Source organism: Trichogramma pretiosum, unplaced genomic scaffold (assembly GCF_000599845.2).
Source record: "Trichogramma pretiosum strain Unisexual culture from Peru unplaced genomic scaffold, Tpre_2.0 scaffold61, whole genome shotgun sequence".
Lineage (NCBI taxonomy): Eukaryota > Metazoa > Arthropoda > Insecta > Hymenoptera > Trichogrammatidae > Trichogramma > Trichogramma pretiosum.
The window spans coordinates 265,436-286,844 of record NW_019641638.1 but is presented as its reverse complement, the minus strand read 5'-3'; the positions used below and the strand labels follow the sequence as shown (position 1 = coordinate 286,844).

Genomic DNA, 21,409 nt, shown 5'->3' with positions numbered 1-21,409 from the left:
GCGACGGAATTGACATGTTGTTCGATTCGCATACGTGTAATTAATAAAGCCGCGTTCATTGAAATTTATAACCAACACTTTTTTCTCTATCGCGGTGTGGATATCGAGTGAGCTTGTATTTTTTTGCGAAAAAATGTAAATGTGAAATATTGTCTTTGATCGGGTCGGGTATCAATGAAAACAAGAACAGCGCCGTTTCGTTAAAGCAAATGTAAAATATACTTTATTTCAAAATAAACATTTTTTTTATACATAACGAATAAGTCATGAGTAATTTCCTCGCGTTCGGTATATCGAGACACATCTCAATTAATTCGCGTGTCGGAGTTCAATCGAGTACAATTTAAATTTATAATGTGATACTAACTATGTATAATATGACATTGGAATAATAACCTAATTAGTGTCGCATGATAATTGTATATTAACTGTCTTTTGTTTTGTATGTAACAGGCTATTGTCTCTACGCAAATAGACGTACATGGAGTTGAAAGTTACAAATTAAGAGCTACCTTTTCATACAAATGCATCAATGTAACGTGACATTTATCGTTATAATATAAAGAGAGAAAAACTAGACACGTTATTCTGAGAGTTTTAAAAATATACATCGCTTCGGATTCTGCATAACGCAAGGTAATAGGCAACTTTAATTAACATTATAATTATATCTGTAAACTATTCTACGTAGAAAAATATTTTGAATAAAAGAAATGTTGCTTCGTCAATTGATATAACAACAAATTACTCTTCGAGATCTATACTTCTTCGTTTCATTTTTTTTATCTTTACTCTCGTCGAATCATTCAATCGACCATGACCGGTACTCGCACCGAGTGCAGCGAACTCACGTTGAGGGGCGCGATTTTCTCGGTGCTGCCCGGCTTCATCGCGCCGTTGGCCTCGACCCGCTCGATCTCGACGGCCTTCCTCTGGCCCTGATAGTAGAGATAGCCGGCGAACGCGCACAGGCCCAGTCCGCCCAGGACCATCGTCCACTTCATGTACTTGACGATCTTCACCATGGTGTGGCCCATCTTGACCTGCTTGAGCAGCCAGTCGGGCATCACGACGCCCTCCTCGACCCAGAACAGCGGCAGCAACGCGTCCGGGAAGTTCTTCATGACCTTGAACTTGTCGACCTTGGTGATGAAGATGTTGAACTGGAGGCGCTTGCGAGCGCTCAGAGGCGAGCCGGTGAACGGCTCGAAGTCCAGAAATATCCCGTGATTCTCCTGTGGGTTGATCGAACCTGTATAATCATTTGATTTTCGTGCATTTGTACGAATTTAATACCTCGGAAGGATTCAGGCCGTCGACCATGCTTAGGTACTCTTTGTCGCCGAGATAGAAGTGCGGATGCGACGCGACCATGGGCGCACCCAGGCACTTGTGCAGATCCATGACTCCGGCCTTGAGGCACTTGTCCGGCGCAGGACAGTAGCATCTCTGCTCGGGGCTCTGCTGGGGATCGCCCAAAAACGCCACGTATCGATTTGTCTTCAGACCTGTCACGAGCACACAGAATCATCGCGATCATCGTTATCGATAAGAGAAAAAACGAGAGAGAGATAGAAGAAAAAGAGGTGTCAAACTCCTTTCCCACCCGCCACGCTGGTGTGCTGTTGAAAGGTCGTGCTGAGGCTGCGGCAGAGATCGGGCGCGAACGACACGACGTCCTCGTTCTCGTACAGCCACGGATGGAAGATCGTGCCGTCGGTGCCGTTGAACCGGTCGCAAAAGTCGTCGTCCCACGTCGATATGTTGGACCTGCCGTCGAACCCGACGACCACGCCGACGTCGTTGAGCTTCTTGATGCCGCGCAGAACGCGCACGCGCTTCGCGGCGGGCGTATCGTTTTTCTGGAATGTATAAAAACGCATTGGTATAGATGTATCGGAGTAAAAATGATTTGTCAAGTTCGAATATGTAATTTTCGTGGACGTTTGTACCGGAATATTAGAGTACACATACTTTTATGACGTTTTACAGTATATTAACTTTAAAATTACACTTAAAAATCAGTGATTTTTTTGTGAAAAATAAAGTACTAGATGAAACGGTACTGATATTAAATGTAAAGTAAATATACTGTATAGTTATTTGACCAACGTGTGAATTTTCAAGTACAGACTTGAATACGACTGTTATTTGGTAAAATTTAATTACAATACTTTCATTAAAAATAAAGCAAAATGCTTGGAAAATACAATATATTAATATACGGAGGACTGAGGCAAGCAATTTTTTCAGGTACGTAGAGATCATAAGTTACCGCTAGGTGGCGCATGACAGAATTCTTAAAAACCAAAAGCGAAAAGGCAAAGTTTGTGCATTAAGTAGGATCGATTTACAATTGATACGAATTTGATTAGTTCTACAACAAACTTCCATTAATTTACCCAAATTGTCAAGGCGAATCTATTAAAGATCAGCGTTTTTTCAGCAACGTGTGCACTACATCGTATTAATAAAGCGTTCTCAAACTAAAAATAATGAGAAAATTTGCAGAATTGCAAAGTAATTTTTTTCATGAAAAAATAACTGGAAGAGCACTAGGCGTTAACGTTGAAAGCCTCTCGGTGTTTGCTACTTATACATGCGGAGAGTATACCCACCGCTCCGAGGAGAGAAAATCTGTACTGATCCGGGCCTTCGATTTGCAGGTTACCCAGCTCGGCCTGCTTCTTGAGCTCGGCGCAGACGGCGGTGCCGGCAAAGTCCGACACCCGACAGTCGATCGGCAGCCCGTTGAACATCAGATCCATGGCCTTCGCCTTCACGAAGACGTTCGAGGGATTCTTGAATATGCTGTTAACGGCTTTGTCTGCGCGAGCAAGAAAGACAGGAGAGACGAGATAAGAAAAGGAAAAAGTAGAAATTCGGTAATTGTATAACGCGCGATGTGTGTACTTACTCACGATGGGCAGTGCGGCTGGTTTGTCTCTCACGGTTCCCATGATCATGACGAGGATGAAGACGTGCGGCAGCATGAGCTCCTCGTCGCCGGTCAGTCCCTCGCTCATTTCCGGCACGAAGATCCATTTGTTCTTGATGGCGTACTCCACCGTGTCGTCCTCTTCGCGATCTTCGAGATTCACCTTCTCTTGCCATTCTCTGTCGTAAATAATTTTTTTTTTTTAATTTAAATTCACGTTTATATAAATGCTATCGTAAATGTCATATATCTCACTCGAAAAAGTACGGCCCAACTTGATTGAGTATCGGCTTGGCTCCGTTCTTGATCTCCTCCGCATTCGTGACGTTGAACAAATAGACTCTAAACTCGAGCGCGAACGGAAATTTGCTCCACAGGGCGCGGGTAGGGCCTCCGTCCTTCAACGCTATTTGCTGCGCGCGAAAAAGCGAACGAGGAAAAAAAAAAGTTGATTAAAATGTATCCATGCAACGCGTTCGACGTACGAATCTCTTCGACAAAAAGTTCAAGGAGCTCTCCAAGCTAGCCCGAGCGATGGTATATATAATGATAATGATAGCGTTTATAACAAATTAATTCTATAGCCAATTGTCGCGCGCCGTTAGCCGCGTTGCCGCCCTCGAGTGTCGCTACTCGACACTGTGTCGAGCTTGAAATATATATAAAAAAAGTTAGTATGTAAGAATATATAGTATATATTTCCGACACCTGCAATCGATGCGATATTATTATGTGTACGGCTGCACTTGAATATTCCAATGGTATAAAAATTCCAGGCCGACTTTCTGCATTATCATTACGTTTATTATTAAGCGAAACAAGCGCGTCATTGGCATTATATATCGTTGTACCTACTTCAAAAGCGCGCTTCTTTGACACGCTCTTAAATATTCGTGAAAATATTAATTTTTTTTCAATTAACTCGATGAAATTTTTATGAGATATTCTTCAATATTATATATATTTCATTTAGGACGCATGCAGCAACGGCAGCAGCGGAGTTGCGTATGATTAAAAAATTTTAATTCAGCGCGTATGACGTAAGCCGCCTGCAAAAAACACTTTTTATTATTAACGCGTGCGAGTTAGGAAACGTTAATCTATTTTATAATCTGTATCTCTTTGACACGGGGCTCACTGGACTGACTCGGACTCGTGGATACCCTATCAGGATGTATAATATTGTAATTAAGTATGCCTGAATTTTGCTCGTAATACGAAAAATAAAGAAAAATAAAAACCGGACTTCATTTATTAACCCGTAGAGGAGCACAGGTGCCGAGTTCATTTTCATCGAATAATCGCGTATAAATTCGAAATCATTTTTCAAAATAATTAATGTGTCGATGATAAAGCTTAGCTTCGACCCGTTCGGAAGAAAAAAAAATTCAAATAATAATGGAAAAAAACTCGATCCTGTCAATTCAAAAGGCATCGTTACGCAGTTTTATTTTGAATAGGACGACAAACACATCTAATCTCAATCTGAAATCTGTACATCGAACCGTAAAACACATCTAAATCCATACGAGGTTAATCGCGCGAAGTGACTTTGACACATGGGAAACTTTGAAGAGCAGTTCGTCACCCCCTAAGTACTTGACTCGTGTTATTTTTTTCGAAGCGTCACTATTGTTTGCTTACTAATTAGATCAATTTTTTTCAAGTCCTTTTCTCTTTTCTGAGACGGCTTACATAATGTTACAACTCACTTTATGAATCATGGTTTTCAAGAGCATCGGGAACAGCACCCAGCCAAACAGGACTCCGAAAGTGAACAGGCTCACTCCGCCGATACCGAACTTCATCATCCTCTGCATCTTGACACTTTTTTTTATCAACCGAACGATCGAATAATCCTGGACGAATTTGAATATCTTGGATCGGTTGAAATAGTCCGCGATTACGTCGACTGCGTTCGCACCGATGATTTTAGCAATTTTGAATTTTTGCAGTTAAATATCCCTTGGATCGTGTACGCTCCAACTGCTATTGTCTCTATCAAACTACTCGAGCTCGAAGCTCACGCGAGAATGATCGACTCACGAAGCTCATAAGCTTTTGCATATTATGTATTCCGTTTGTCTTTTATTATTGTATTGTACCTGGATAGCGATATAATGTGCGCGACTATGTTGCGCTTTCGATGCGCGCGTATTTATTATTACCATTGACCCTGATAATGAGTCTCGCTCGTGGTGCGCATTTATGTATGCATGTGTACGAGAAAGCAGCAACTTTGTGTTTCCGAGAGTCTATAAGACACGATGAGCTTTTATACACGCGTTGCACATTTTTACACCCGAGGCGTTTACGTGGCCGATGCATTCGAGACATACGTAAGTCTCAATCTTGCATTTCTTTATTTTCCTCCTTTTATTTTGATTCCTTGCAAAAGTAAAGGGAGCTCTATGATGACGTTACATTCGATTGAAATTAATGGCATTTATTACCGATTGTTGCAATGATGAAATCAGGAGAACTAGTTTGGTAATATTCATTCCAAAATGAACAAAATTTTCGTTTTTTTTTTTTTTTAAAAGATCGAAATATTGTGTCTTTAAATGTACAATGTACTCTCAGCGCACCCTCTTTTTATATTAGTGGTCATTCATAAAAATAACATTTCTCTTTATGAAGAAGCTCTTTGACAATGACTTGATAGCAGTTTATTTTCATCGTTTCTCTCGAAATTTCGTTACATTTTCAAGCAGCGCAACATTGCAAATATCTCGATCTACGTCGTGTATACATCGTGGCTCTCGAACCTACATATTGTACATGTATACACATTCACCCACACACAGAGGCTTATATACTGCTCGGTGAATGATGAGAAACTCGAGGCAAGGCGTCGAAATTCATGTATATTTAAGTAGGTAATTTGCCGCTAAATATCGATCAGCGCATTATATACACTCGAGACTTGGACGACGACGAGAGAGATGCTAGGCCGTACACAATACGTGTTGCCGTCAGACCGCACGTACATATAAACACTCTTGTACATATGTGGTCAATGTCTCGACGCTCATTTTACACCCGTGCTGCTGCTGCCTATATAATATCATCGTACAATGTGTCGAATAGAAATTCGCTTCGACACGAGAATATCATTATTATTTTATATCGCGCCGCGAAGCTCTTTATTCCAGAGTCACACGGCTTTGATATTTTCCGATATACTTTTTTTTATTATATATAGGCGTCGATCGAACGGCGCGCGACAGCTCACAGAGCACGTTGACAGTAATTAGGCGTGCCGCTGGCGTTTCCCACCTGCCCGGACACACTCGACACACAGGCGTATATAGATCGTATATAGAGAATGAAAAAGTAAAGGGAAGAAAAGAGATCTCTCTCTCTCTCTCTCTCTCTCTCTCGTTGTGCTCGGCGAGCTCGGTGGCGGCGTACAAGATGAAAAGGAAAATGACGCGCTACGAGAACGAAAGAGTGGTAAAAGCTTTTCGCCCGCCGATCCTCTCTCTCTCTCTCTCTCACTATTCAGAGGCGGGGGTTGGAGAGAGAGATTTTTAGTGGGCACACGGGGGCTGAAATAGAAGCAGATGGAGAGAGAGAGAGCGAAAAAAAAAGAAAAACTCGTCGTACAGAGTCCATCGCGGGCTAATAAATCCCAAGCGTGTGGCGGTGGTGGTGGCCTTCGCGCGCGCGGGCGGCGCCAAGATCAGCCTGGTGTGAAAAAATCCCTCTCTTTTTTTTTTGCTCTCTCTCACTCTCTCACTAGGCTGCAGTGCGCGGGCGAGCGAGCGTCAATTAGACTTTATTGCCAGCGCGTTGATGGGTTATACACACTGCTGCCGGTGCGGTACTAGCTGCTCTCGCGCGCAGCTGTACCTGGGGCCCCATTACCTTGATTAATAACGTTTAAATGCCCTTAGATTGCAATATTACTCTCTCTCTCTCTCTCTCTCTCTCGCTCTCTCTCTCTCTCTCTCTCTCTCTCTCTATAACTCGTATAATATAAGAGTGAAGTAAGATGATTTTTTTTCTTTCCCTCTTTACTCTTACTTTCTTTCTCTCTCTCTAATCCTCGGCATTTTATCTTGAAATTGCATGTCGCCAAGGTAGTACAGTACATACTCGTCGTCATTACCTTACATACACGCACACGCACATTGTAAATGTATACGCATGCGTAGCGCCACGTACTCCGAGCTATATTCCATACACGCGGACGGATAAAAAGAGAGATAATCTGGATTAGCGTCAGAGTTATGTGTGTGCGCGCGCGCTCGTGTGCCCATCGAAGACGAGGAGATGAGAGCTCGAGCGAGAGAAAAAAGCCCCTAACATTTGATTTGAGCTACGCTCGCGCGAGTAGGTATACCTACGAGTACATGTACGTACGTATACGTACGTAGCGGTACTACTTCCAGTCGCTGCCGCCTGTATATGACTCAATAGAACCCGGCAAGTATGAAATGTGATTGAAAAAAGGGATTTCGAGTGTATATAAGCGCGAGTGTATATAGGCTCTTTCGTCAATTGATTTTACTGCTGCTGCGAGTGGATCGTCTCTCCAGCGATATACACACGCGGCAGGAGTATAAACGAATATAGAGAGACGAACGTATTTTATTTATTACATATACACGCACACTCATTGATCATCAAGAAACTATTCAACGCGCGCAAAAACTAATCTCTTTTCTCTCTTTTCAACTTGACTGCAGCATAGCGATCGTTTCGAACGTACACACATACGTATAAATTTTCTTACTCATCTCTTCTTCCTTTTACCCTGTTTCCTTATTTTATTTTACGAATTTTAGTTTCGAACGTTGACAAAGTATATACCGATGCAATATAAACTTCTCAAACTGCGCGTACTACGCGCGGGTGGGCGAGTTATGCTCGCACAGCAGAGAGAGCTGAAACTCGACGAGTCGTCGTGTGCCGAGCTGCGATGTGCGAGAGTTAATACGCCGCGACAGGCCCGCTCGTTCGCGTACGATTGTACATACAGCAGCTACTTTCGAATTAATTAGATATTATGTTTCTCTCACTCGCTTTCCGTACTTCACTGTCTATGCTGGAGCGAGGGGCGAGGAGAGCTTTAACGATGATTAAAAACACGCGTGGAAAAGTCAAGCCGAGAGGGAGACGAGAAAGCTCTCCGAGGTTTGCTTGTTATTGCTGTTGCTGTGCTCTTTAATGCAGAGAACTTCGCCTATATACCTGTGGTGCAATCCTGATCTAGTCAAGCACTGCGCATTCCTTGTAAAAAATTTCATATTGATGAGAAGTTATACTAAAACAATTTTTTCTTTTCATTTGCAATGATCATCGCTATGCTGCGCTCGACTTTTGACAAAGGTAAAGAACCGAAAACAAATACCCAGGTACTATATCGGGGGGCAAGAAATAAATAGCGTTGACATATCGCAGTTTAGGCAGTCGAAGCACGTCGATCCTCGAGAAAACACCGACTGTACTTACATATATATCTATAGTATATTATTTGTACTGCAGGCAGAGCAGCAGTACAACCACCAAGCCCGACGTGCGGCGCGCTCGACTTTCGTCTTCTTCTTCTTCGTCTCTTTTTTCCCCCTTCAACATCGCTGTACGTATACAGCCTATATATTCCATCTCTCTTATTTCTTTAATTTTCCCTTTTTTTTTCTCTCTCTCTCTCGGTCGGTTTCTCTGTACATCTCCAGCCGAGCCTCGAGCCTCGATTCGTTATAACACCCCCGGAAACCTACTGACTCTTTATGAAGACGGATTTTCACGCAATTAGATGAAAAGTACCCGCTCGTGACTTTTAATTCTTGCCGCGCGTTCTTCTCTTTCTTTTTCCTTTTTTTTTACCCGGGCTTCTTTCCGCTCGCTTTGCTTCCAAAGCCAAAAGCTTCCAACGAAAATTTAATAAAGCTTTATGTATCGCCACGCGTACAGTCCTGGCCAGCAGCAGCAGCAGCAGCAGCAGCAGTACCGGGCATATTTACCGCTTTACAATTTTGCTTTTTTATTTATTAAAATGAGTTTTTAAGCCGCTGAGTCGCCGTAGTCTTCGTCATCGTCTGCGACGCGAAATTTTCGTGTTTTGTCTTGGGCGAGCGGCCGCGCGTTTAAGCCTCGTGTATACACGACGCGCACAAACATATATATACGCTACGCAGAGGCGCCAGAGGGAAAGAGAGGCTGTATAGTATAGAGAGCGAGAGTATTTGCCACTGGCCGAGACTATATCAGCTCACGTCGCGCATTATCAAAATGGAGTTTGAAAACTACGAGGAGAGGACCATACTAACAGGCCAGACATGCGAGACAGTCGAGCTATCCTCGCGTTAACGCCGTCGGCTTTCGCTACTATTATGGAGCATTGAGAAACTTATGGCATCGGTTACCGTTACTATACATATATGCACATATTGTTGCGCGTGATATAGATATGTAACGCGCCAACAACCATTAGCATATAGATCCCCGGCGTATCGCACCGCGCCGCGTACCGTAATCGCGTTAAAATCTCGCGCCGAAAGCTCATGACGCGATACGGCGAAATTTCGAATCTCGTGCCCTGCCGCTGCTGCTGAACATACGTGCATCGAAGAGACGACGTATAATAATAATGCGCGCGCTCTATAATATTTCTAAAGTATTATTTCGCGACTCGAGCTCTCCCGGTAAATACAATAAGTAAGTCTCTCTCTCTTTACTGCGAGCTCGAATTCATATTCGCACATGAATTATTTATATCAGCTGCTGCTGCTGCTGCGGCGGCGACAGAGACTTTGACGTATAACGCCATAGGCCCTATCGCGTAAATTGGAATGAAAAATTTCGCGAGCCGACTTATGGCCCCGCACTTTCTCTCTCTCTATAATATATATGATGTATTTCCCGGAGTGCGATGTGACAAAGGTGAACCTGCCAGCCTGGCGTGCGTGCGTGCGGAGGCGCACTTTATATACTCGAGAATATGTATATAAAATAATGGGGGGTGCTGCCCGTGTGCAGCAACAACAACGATGAAAAAAAATATGTCTTCTATTTTTTATTCAACAGTGCGATATTTATCATATATTCTACTTGCCAGTCGAGAAAGGACGACGACGATGATTCGAATGGCTTTTCCGTTTCATGAAACGAGCACTTCGCAGCTTCTTTCGCTCGTTTATGGTCATTAAGTTTTATGACGAATTAGGCGCCGCCGACTCGCGACCTCCTATACACAAGCGAATAAAGAACGAGAAAGAAAAGAGAGCAGAGGAAAATCTAAATATTACAACTTCCTTTCGATAATTTAAAAGCAAAAAAAGATAAAGGCCCGAGGTATAGTAGTAGTAACGAGTTCGTTGCGCCTATTTCCTCGGCAATATAAATGTGCCTTCGATAATGTACTCGAAACCCCCATAGAACGTCGTGTGCAGCACAATGTGACGATGATTCGCTCGACCGTCCCCCCGTGCCCATCTTTATTTTTTCCTTTTCTTCGATTTGCCGTTCGACTCGTTGCACAGTGCGATATATATACATATTATAAAAAGGCATAAATACTTCCGGTTACACGGAAACTAGGGACACTGCTGGTATATACATATGTAAGGATAAGTAAAATGACCTTAACAATGATTTTGCCTCGTATTCGCTTCACGTATTATATATGCTATATACATTTGTACGTTTCGGGCGCGACTCCATATACGTGTTCACTCGTCGGCGAAAAAACGACCCGAATATAGAATATATACGTACGTTTGTGTCAAATGTGTATGTACGTAGGCACTGGCTATGGTGCGTGACAATCTGCCAGCCGGCGTTTGACAAAAATTTATCAGCCTCTCTCTCTCTCTCTCTCTTTCGTCCCTCTCGTTCTCTCTCTTGACACCGTGGGCCGAGCCCCCGGGTTAATATTTATCGCTCTAATACGTCCGGGTTTCGGTCTATTTTTCGTGCCGTACAAGCTACTACCGTACATAGCCGCCAGTACGTGTGTATAAACAAATGCCCCACGCGGGAATTAATACGGTCAATCGGCGGCGCCCAGGTATATTACTACATTTGTATACGCGATAGGCGTTGTACGTTATTCGCGAATTATCGGTAATCGCGTATCCGTCTATACTCGCGTTATTTATTCCGCACCTTGGTACAGAGCATCGATCAGGCACCGCAATTTCCGGCGCAGCGATTTTCTCTCTTTTCCTCCCCCCATCACTCCGACTTTCGAATCCCTTGGAATGATGAATGGACATGTATGTGCACACAAGAGTGGTTCGCTTTGCAAACATTTTTTTGAAAATTGGTCTTTAAGAAAAAGTAAGCAACGTGGTTTAAACCTCTGAAAATTGACGGAAGTCGTTGTCTACATATTTTTAAAATTTAATTTTTTAATAAAATTTATTTCCAACAAAACATTTTCTTACATATTTTGTCCTATACAATGGAATAATTTCTTCTGAATTCTCGGAACATCCATAAAATCTGAAAAAAATCTTGGCTTTCAGGATTATTGAAATGTAACACTATATATACTTATGTACTTTTCCAGTTTTCCTGAGTCAAAATTGGTTTCGTAATCGGTATCAAACGAAAACGGATGTCCATATGATTTTTGTCCGTCCTGAAATAAAACATACTTTGGCCCATAAGTACACGGAACTCCACGTTCCGGAGAACCGAATCGTCTTACATCTAGCACACATTGTGTGACACATTATATGCACAGACAACACAACACACAACACCTATCCATGCAATGCACAATGGGGCCAATGATACAAAAGCCACGTTGCAGCACGAGATGTCGAAGTCGCGTACGCCATGGCACACGCTTGCACTCGCCCAAACGCCGTCGGGGCAGCACCGTATTATACGTACTTGAAAAGTCGCGGCGCTCGAGCTTCATGGGGTGTACTTTGTATATATACCTATATAGGGCTATTACCGCTCTCATTTCACATGGGCGCAGGCTATATACAGCATTTATATATACCTACCTACCTACCTACTACTACTGCTGCTACTGCTACGCACTCGAGATTCTTTTGAAAGCCGCACGCGTGAAGCGCGGCAGCGGCGAACAATCCGCAAAAGCCCCCTAATTATGTGGCGTTGATCCGATGATGTTTCATGCAACGCGACGACGGCTCAATTTTCACGCGCTCTGAATCTCTTTTTTCTCTCTCTCTCTCTCCCTCTTTTTTTCTGCTTTTTTCATTTTTATATTTTCGATGCTCTGTGCGGCCCCGCAGTCCGATGTATACGAGTGACAATGCATACACACGAGCTCGAGCTCGCTTTCGGGTTATAATATAGCCTGTCAACACGAGCGCGTAGTAGCAGTAGTACTAACGGTGTACGAGATAATCCGAGCGTTACGTGTAATACGAGTACTAGTGATTCCTTCGTTGGTTGTTTTTTTTTTTTTTTTTTTTTTTTTATAATAATTCACACCCATGCTCGTGCACGCTTGGCACACCGAAATATGTATTCGCGGCTTTTCATATAATATCCTTGAAAAATTTTAAATATCACGCGCGCACGCGACAGCGCGATTTTCCGCGTGCACACACACATAGTGCACATGCACATGCATATATACGTATAATAATGTAACGCACATGCCACACATGCATGAACTGGCAAAATGTGTCGTTTATATCCGCGTTATACGTTATGCTATGTATATAAATATATTATATCATACACACACGTGTCATTACGGCGCTCGCACACACAAACGCACACAGCTCACACACTCTATAGTGGATGAGTTGGTAAAATTTATACATCATGAACGAGAGAGCGAGATGATTTATTATTCATATTATTATATCGAGGAACAAAAGAGGCGAAATATTCTCTCTCGGCTGCAATATTAAACGTCCCCGGTACGCGATGGTTTTAATATGCTACACACACACACGTATAGAGGTACGAGCGTGAGCGAAACTCTATTTAGATCGTAATAATTGTAATTAACGCTTCGATTTACCTGCCACGTACTTTGCACCGCTGCTTTTTGCTTTTTTTCTCTCTCTCTCTCTCGCTCTCCGGTTTATAATATGCAGCGCGATAAAGTCTCTCTCTCTCTGCTGTTGCATGCTTATATGTGTGTCACGTGCAGCAGCAGCAGCAGCCACCAAACTCGTGGTTATGATATACACGTACACATATACTTATATATAATGCTTAAAGCTTTCGGGCCCCGCGCGGTGCGCTACATTACGATAAATCGTCGAGTGCATATATATATCGCCTGAATTATGCAGCGTTCCAATTTTGGGATTTTATAGGAGAGAGGAAGCGAGTGCATAATAACACATAACACGCGCGCTATATGGAACACTCGAGTGTGTGTGTGTGTGTGCATCACGAGTGTGTGCATATCTCATCTAGCTGTTTTTTTTTTTCTATTTTGGCTTTTAACCACTTGGGTGCTGGAGCTTGCGAGCTTTGAACGAAATAATATCAAGTAACCTGTCGCTCAAATTTTCGCGTTATTATGATACACACCGAGCTCTACGTGTGTGTATATATTTACGTGCGCGCGATGTGCTTTATATATCGCGATCGCGCGCTCGAACGAACCTATAATAAACTGCGCCACCGCACATATTATACATATAAGGTTAACGCCGCATATAGGAGGAATCTAATATTATATCGGGCTTTCGAGCGCGTCGCCGTATTTAACGATAATCGTTATATTAAAATACACGCGCGAGAGATGATTCTCGGTGATAATCTCGCGCGATTTTCGCGTATCGGTGCGTGGAAAAAAAATCTATTTAACGTAGTAGTACGTGGCTATCCGATCCTCTCCCCCGCGAGTACACAATAAGATCTCTGCTCTCTCGTAGACAGGACACGAGCGGAGCTATATACGCGCGCGTTTCCCATCGGCAAACATCCTCGTTGTCTGTATTATACGTGTCTCCTAGCGTCTATACGTACTCGTACGCCGCGTCGTCATCGTCGTCTTCATTATCAAAGCTTGCGATTAGGAGCCAAACGTCCGCGTGGATAATGGACCTCCTCTTCTCTCTCTCTCTTGCCACACACACAATGTAGCGCGCGAGAGAGGGACAGTCGAGGTATCGATCGACCGCGTTATAACGTATATACCCGGTTTGCCAACCCTTTGGACGTATGCCTGGCTCTGGAATTGAGCCCACAGGGCTATAACACACACAGACACACGGGAGAGCAGATAACGCAGCGCTGGCACGTTGCTGTATTGTGTGCGGCTGCCTCGGTCGGTGGTACATAGATATAGACGCGGGATTCGGGGCTTTTCCCGATCGTATACGAGGACGACGAGAGCTTTGGCGAGACAGAGAGAGCGAGAGAGCGAGTTTGATCTTCCGAACTTTCTCTTTTGTGCCCTGGCACACGTCGTATATGTGTGTGCGCAGTCGTGATACGTATACGGCTCAATCGTGACTTAAAGACAGACTCCTGCAGGAGCACACCGCGACGTTTATTGGATCTAAACGTATAGGTATTGCGTAGGTGTTATACACGGATCCGATTGAATTTAACTGCGCGACATTTTTTTTTTTCATAGATCGCGATTCTTGCGGATACAATGCGTGGTACGTGTGTACGCGGGAGAAGCTCCTGAGCTCTCGGTGATAAGGATGTACGTATGTACACGCCGCGTCGAGAACCTGCTGCAGAGATATCCTCGAGAGTGTCGTGATACCGACACGCACTTCGCCGTAATATTATGATTATTATTATTATAACGCGGACGTTATCGATTCGAATTTGTATAGAGAACGAGCGAAGATGTTTTCGGGGGGCGACTCCTGAATATCGTATACGTTGGAAAATCAGTGATAAGCTGCTGGACAAATTCGCGGTGGCCTCGAGTTTGATTTATCTATAATTACTCGCATATTCGATGTCGCAGACTTTCAGCCCTGAAATATGTATGTACGTATAGTCGCGCGCTGCATAGAAGCAGCCAATTCGACCGATGTAATTCCATTTACTTAAATAATGTCCCACTCCCCCCAACCCCTAGCAAGTATATATAATAGCACCTGCCATTCGCGCGATTGAATAAATTTCCCATCAATTTTCGGCGGTCTATATATACGCGCGCGAGAATACCGCGGGATGCCATACGAAATTTTCGAATTCATAATATGTACCTGCGCCCGATTTTTACGCACATAAATGCGCGAGTATATGGGAACTGTATACGCGTGGAACGTTTTCGGAGTTTGTGCGCCATTGAAACTGCCGCTGCTGCGGATCCCAAATAATAAAGGAGTTGAGGACAATATATACGATATATATATAGATGGCCGTGAGCGAATTGTAGAAAGGCATTCCCCGCGTAGTTTCTCTACAAACGTCGCAAATTGAGTTGAAATCGAAACCCCGAACGAAAAATCCTCGCTCGTTCCATATATATAAATAAAAGGGAACATATTCGATTTAGCACCCAATACTCTCTCTCTCTCTCTCTCTCTCTGCCAATTGCGCACCCGATGTTTATTGTCTATTATATATATAAAATATAAAGCTAGGAGGAAAACTTTTTTGTTATCTTCTTTTGCTCTTTCTCTTTTTCTCGCTCTCATTTTCTCTCCCATCTCTCTCTATCTTTGACAATCAAGGAACCGATATCGATATCGCGAGTCATAACTTTTCGTATATATATTTCATCCTGCATCCGAATTGATAGCAAAGAAAAAAAAGAACATCTTATAAACTCACCTGGATTATATATTTTTGACGAGCCGCTAATTGAAATATAAATAAATGAAAATCGAACCTCGTCTTTGGCAAGTTTCTCATCCCCTGTCAAACGCTCGTACGCACGCGTGTACAGAGCACCACGATATATATAATAATTTAATTTTCCTGGCGGCTAAAACCCATCGCATTGCTTCCGCGACGGGGGATGACGGTAAGGTATATCGTATATATATTTATGTACGTGTATCTGTGGTCGAAAACCAATCAATTTCGCATCAATCGACGAGCAGCAGCACCAGCAGCGGCAGCAGCCTCTAATTCATTTCGATTGACAGTATTGATAGCGTATTCTAACGAAATTATTGCAACTAGTATGTGCTATGGCAGTCTAGATCGTACGTGTAAATGTATAAATTACACGTTACGTATGTGTCTGCGTATATATGTGTGTAACCGCGTATAAAGCGATCGGGCGCGAGGCGGGCAAATGCGTCATCCGATAAATTTTCAATCTTGAACGGAACACGTGTTCGCTTGTAAACGTTGGTTGGTTGGTACCCCCCCGCCTGTATATATACCTGCCGCACGTACCATACGTACGAATACACGATATTTTGAAATATATATACCGATATAAATCCAGTCTGTTGCTGCTGGGCACCACCACCACCACCACCCTCAGTGCCTTTGACCGGTCCGAAAATAAAGAATTACGTATATAGTCCGCTTACACCGGTGTACGTATACGTATCGCGTGGGCGTATACGTAATGCAGCTCTCGCAAGCCTTTCGGACTCGTGCCTGCGTCGCGTCCGTCTGTCTCTATATCTGGTAAGTGAGTTAGCACCCTTCACACACGTGGCCGGGGCCCTTAACGCGCGAGCCCCGCTCTTCATACATAACACTAATGAATACGCACTTACCATATACACACACTACTAGGACTAGGGCTATGGACTTCGGCCGGGCTTCCTTATATTATTCCAAGGACTATCGCCATACTCGCCGCACATAATAACAACAATAATAATCGTGGAAACCTTTTGGGCATTTGTCTTGACCGAGCCACTATTAATACTCTCGTATACGCGTAGGAGTATAGTAGGCGCGAGGACAATTCGTGAGTCGAGAGAATTTCCTTTCCCGACACGAATGTGTGTGCATAGTTAGTATCGCGTCTACGCAAAAATCGTCGTGGTATCGCTCCAACACTGTATGCGTGCGAGCGGCAATAATTGCATTACACGCAATGTAATGCCCCGCTGCTATGTGTGTGTAGTACTACTGTATACAGCAGAGGGCCGAGAGGTCGTAATTCAAGTTGCCGCTAGCCATCCATTAGAATAGCCTTGGCCCTCCTCCCCTGTGCTCTCTCTCTCTCTCTCTCTGTTTTCGAGCGTTTCCTGCGTGTATATATATAGTCAGAGCCACCACCACCCGCGCGTACTACACTGCTGTCAAAAGGCTACCAAGCGAATCGACGCGGTATTAGCAGTGAGCTTGTTGTTGTTGATGCTGCTGCCGTTGTTTCGTTGTTCTCGTACAGCCAGTTGTAGTAAATAGTTGTAATAACAATATAACTGAGCCGAGTGATGCATTGTTATAGATATTTTTTTTTTGAAGAAAAGTTTGCCGCTACTCGTGCGCCGACAATCGACGCCGAGGCGCGCACAGGATATTCGCTTCGGCTAATGAGCTATGAGCGAGAGCCGAGTAGAGCCCCGCTTCTGCAGCAGCTACTTCTCGACTCTGCCCCTTTCAGATATTATTACACGGCGCAGCGACGATGACGATGATTATGATGACGATCGGCGCTGCAGTTGCGCCTCATCATCGTCGTCTCTCCTGCGACGTTGAAAGGGAGGAAGGATGCTCGACTGATGAGAAAGAGGCTATATCACGATTGTATACGCGCGAAGCTTCGCGTCTGTATAATCGCGCTGTATAATATATAACTCGCGACGATCGATTCGAATTGCATATGTGCACACGCATGAACGTATATTACGTATATATAGCGACCGACTGCGGTTTTATATTGATTTTTCGATTTAGACATATATCTACAGGCGCGTACCGATCGATATGTGCGGGACACACTAGTCGAGTAGATGTGCGATCATTAACAAGCCAAGCGATTGTCTTCCTCTCTCGATCTATTTCTCTCTCTCTCACTCTCTCTCTCTCTCTTTCTCTCTATCTCACTTGAATATTAATTAATCATCATCGCATATATAAGCAGTTCTTAATGCAAAAATTTTTCAAGACTGAAGTAGCAATTGAAATTTTTGTGACTTTAGGAGTTCAATAAACGTTGATAATTGTTTATGAAAAAGTGTGGGAACAATAAAAATTTTTATAGTTATTTTATCAATACCTATTTTTGTGCTGCAGCCGAAATTAGTCGAAACTTTTCTTTGGCTATTTTTCGGCATTAAGACTTCGAATATTGGAAGAAAAATACACTACGGTTCGAAAAAATGGGATTTTAAGGGTATGATTTTGAATTAATGTTCAACGACGCAAAACAAAATTATTGGCTTATGCACAAATTTATTTATATTTTAAACATTGTTTTTACATAATGAGAGAACATATAGATATTTGAATGTTCGGGAGACAAACATAAAACTTTTCATTTATAATATTATGAGATCCTCCTATGTTTTGAGACACAAATTCTCTGAGAATGTTTTTTTTCACGTGTTTCGCACGTACAAGTACCTTCATGAGCAATATACATGCCCATTCGAGGTAGCCCTTAGTTTTGAATTTTTTTTACAAATATTTCATGCATGTCTGACACTATATTGTGCACTTCACCTATGTGGATTTTCAGATAACTTTTTTGTGAAAATGACTTACCACATACATCACATGCATGTCTGATACCATTGTGTACTTTATCTATGTGAATTTTCAGACTACCTTTTAGTGAGAATGACTTACCACATACATCACATGTATGTCTGACACCATTGTGCTTCGAATCGATGTGAATTTTGAGATTAGCTTTTAATGAAAATGACTTTCTGCAAACATCACATTCATGTCTGACACCAATATGTTTTCCATCGACGTGTTTTTTGAGACTACTCTTTGCAGAGTATTTCTTTCCGCAAATATCACAGGTATAAGAGATTCCATCGTGTAGCGAGTCGACGTGTTTTTTAAGATTATCCTTATTTGAGTATTTTTTTCCGCAAATATTACATGCATGATGAGATACATTATTATGTATCAAATCTATGTGGGTTTTGAGAGTAGATTTAAGGGTAAATGACTTTCCACAAACATCACATTCATGTCTCACACCATTATGTTTTCCATCGACGTGTTTTTTGAGACTGCCTTTATTTGCGAATGTTTTTTCACAAATATCACATGTATGTGACACACCATTGTGCATCGAATCGATGTGATTTTTGAGATAAGCTTTTAGTGAAAATGTCTTTCTGCAAACATCACACTTATGTTTGACACCATTATGTTTTCCATCGACGTGTATTTTGAGACTACTTTTTGCAGAGTATTTCTTTCCGCAAATATCACATGTATGTGTGATTCCATCATGTAGTGAGTCGATGTGTTTTTTGAGATTATCCTTAGTTGAGTATTTTTTCCCGTAAATATCACAATCGTGCATGTCATCATTATGCACCGTTCGAATGTGTCTTTTTAGGTTATGTTCGTTGTTACCCTTGTTTGTAATTTTCCTTTTTTTATTTCGTAAGCCAGGCTCACAGTCAAAATTCAACTTGTCTGAAACTCCAGCAAAAAGTTCCTGTTTTACTTCATCCGTAGTTTCTATTTTAATTATAGTTTTAGTTTTACTACCATCACTATAATTCATATTTTGCAGGTGATATTGAAAATCATCATCAATTTTTTTAGCAACTACTAATTCTATATTGGGCTTCAAGTCTTTACATTCAGCGACTATTTCCACTTCGTCATCTAATTCAGTATCATGCTTCCCTTCACTTTTTTGAAGAGTATAAGTCTGTTAAAAAATCAAAGCCATGTGAGAATTCTCAGAAAAAAACAACTTCAATACTAGTCAAACGTAATAATTAACACTTACCGACTTTTCTCGCGGATGTAGTACGAGTTGGAAGTTTTTAAGATCGGGTTTCTCGTTGTTTACTTCAAAATCATTTCCAATAAGTGGCTCATCGCTAGGCTCCTCTTTTACTCTGAAATAACCCCAAAAATATTAAGTACTGCGTTGTTATGTATTTACCATTTCACTCTCGAGAAAACGAAAATTACCTCACAGCATAATTAAGTGTATCACTGGATTCCATCTTGTCCCAAAACTTGACCTCTATTTAATGTATTTGCACATCTAACACTAACTCAACGCGAAAAGATCGAAGAGGAGCGATGTTTTTGCTCGCAGAAATTTGTAAAACTGTGTCTATGCAAAGAACTTTAGGTTATGCTCGATCAGCTCCACGCGACGTAGTCCTCCGTGTATAGGTTAGCGCTTTTGTGGCAAAGCACTGCGCGCTGACTGCTGCTGCCTGTCGCGAGAAATCCGCGGAGATGTCATGCATTCAAAGCGCGACGTAAACAACTGAACGATCACAGTTTGATATCATCGATTCGTATGAAAACAAAAATAGCTCTAAAAGACAAAATGCCTATCAAAATTTTATTATGAAAAATCATCAACTGTGCACTTCAAGTAACAAGGATTTCAATCACGATTTTCGCCTCGAATTCGGAAGATTTTTTTAATTGCTCATACATCAACGTTGAACAAATAGCATTTATCTTTAATTTATTTTCTGAGCTCTACTAGCTAACGATAATTATAATTTCTTTAAAAATTCGGATCAAGAGAGAGAGAGAGAGAGAGGAAGAGATTAAAACATCAACCGTCGACGTCGACGAGCGACGTCGCGCGAGCACTTCATTTACCTGCAGTCATGATAATCCGATCCACCGCGCGTACCATACTGCGCGTATATATAGAGTCGCATTTTTTTTTAGCACCTGTCCCCTCTCGGTTTACCCCCGACGTCTAGCTCTCGGCTCCGAGCGAGCAGTGATAAAAAATAGTAACTCTGCTTCTGCTGCTATCTTAATTAACCCCTTCTTGCCGCTCGAGCTGCCGAGCACACATATAGAAATCCTGCGCGACGACGACGACGACGACGACGATATGGCGGCGGGCAGATCTGAATGAGATACAACGTATATAGCGCGTATATATATGACGTACGTGTAACCTTTGAAAAAGAATGAGAAACGAGAACGCCGAGGGTTGAGTGAGAGAGAGAGAAAAAATTCCATACAAATTACGAGATACGCATACATATAGTAATTCCGCACTGGCGCGCGTTCGCTATAGTATATACGTTGCGGTACGAGAGGCACTTGCGAATTAAAGCTCGCGCTTGCATGTATCGTCGGAGGATTATACGGTATTATATGTGCACGAACGCAGCAGCAGCGGCAGCAGCATCGGGGGCACATCGGAAATATTCCGCGCGCCGGCGTATGTTTATACCTTATACATACTTCATTTTCACGTGTATACGTATACGCGTTGGCAGCAGCTTCGTGTACCATATATACGATCCCCGCATATACGTACAATAATAGGTAAAAGGCTTTTCTATTTGGCAAATCTCTGTAGTAGTTGTAACACAAGAGCTCGAAGGGCGACCGTGCACACGGTAGTAGAGAAGAAGCACGACGCACACGTGAAAGAGAGACAGCTCTCTCTCTCTCGATATTATCAAGTTGATGGTCCGTATACGCGCGCCCCGTTAT

At 42.6% G+C, this 21,409-nt stretch overlaps 3 protein-coding genes across 3 annotated transcripts in view; 1 reads left to right on the top strand and 2 right to left on the bottom strand.

Annotated features, from left to right (window-relative positions):
• The window catches only part of LOC106654125 (mitochondrial genome maintenance exonuclease 1-like), a 60,432-nt gene extending 59,922 nt beyond the window's left edge, over positions 1-510 (top strand). The window contains exon 6 of the mRNA XM_014373844.2: positions 454-510. The gene's annotated coding sequence lies outside the window, so the exon portion shown is untranslated. The remainder of the gene's footprint in view (positions 1-453) is intronic.
• Positions 511-787: 277 nt separating this feature from the next.
• Positions 788-4,998, bottom strand: LOC106654215 (sensory neuron membrane protein 1-like). Its single transcript, XM_014373985.2, has 7 exons — positions 4,651-4,998; positions 3,194-3,351; positions 2,918-3,117; positions 2,619-2,827; positions 1,607-1,862; positions 1,297-1,508; positions 788-1,235 (listed from the first exon to the last, which is right to left on the bottom strand). The coding sequence occupies exons 1-7, from the start codon at positions 4,756-4,758 to the stop codon at positions 807-809; spliced, it is 1,572 nt and encodes a 523-aa protein (XP_014229471.1). The 5' UTR covers positions 4,759-4,998; the 3' UTR covers positions 788-806.
• A 14,065-nt stretch (positions 4,999-19,063) lies between these two features.
• Positions 19,064-19,716, bottom strand: LOC106654026 (zinc finger protein 64 homolog, isoforms 3 and 4-like). The gene is made up of 3 exons (XM_014373715.1): positions 19,710-19,716; positions 19,145-19,628; positions 19,064-19,080 (listed from the first exon to the last, which is right to left on the bottom strand). The coding sequence occupies exons 2-3, from the start codon at positions 19,476-19,478 to the stop codon at positions 19,064-19,066; spliced, it is 351 nt and encodes a 116-aa protein (XP_014229201.1). The 5' UTR covers positions 19,479-19,628; positions 19,710-19,716.
• Between the last annotated feature and the right edge of the window lie 1,693 nt (positions 19,717-21,409).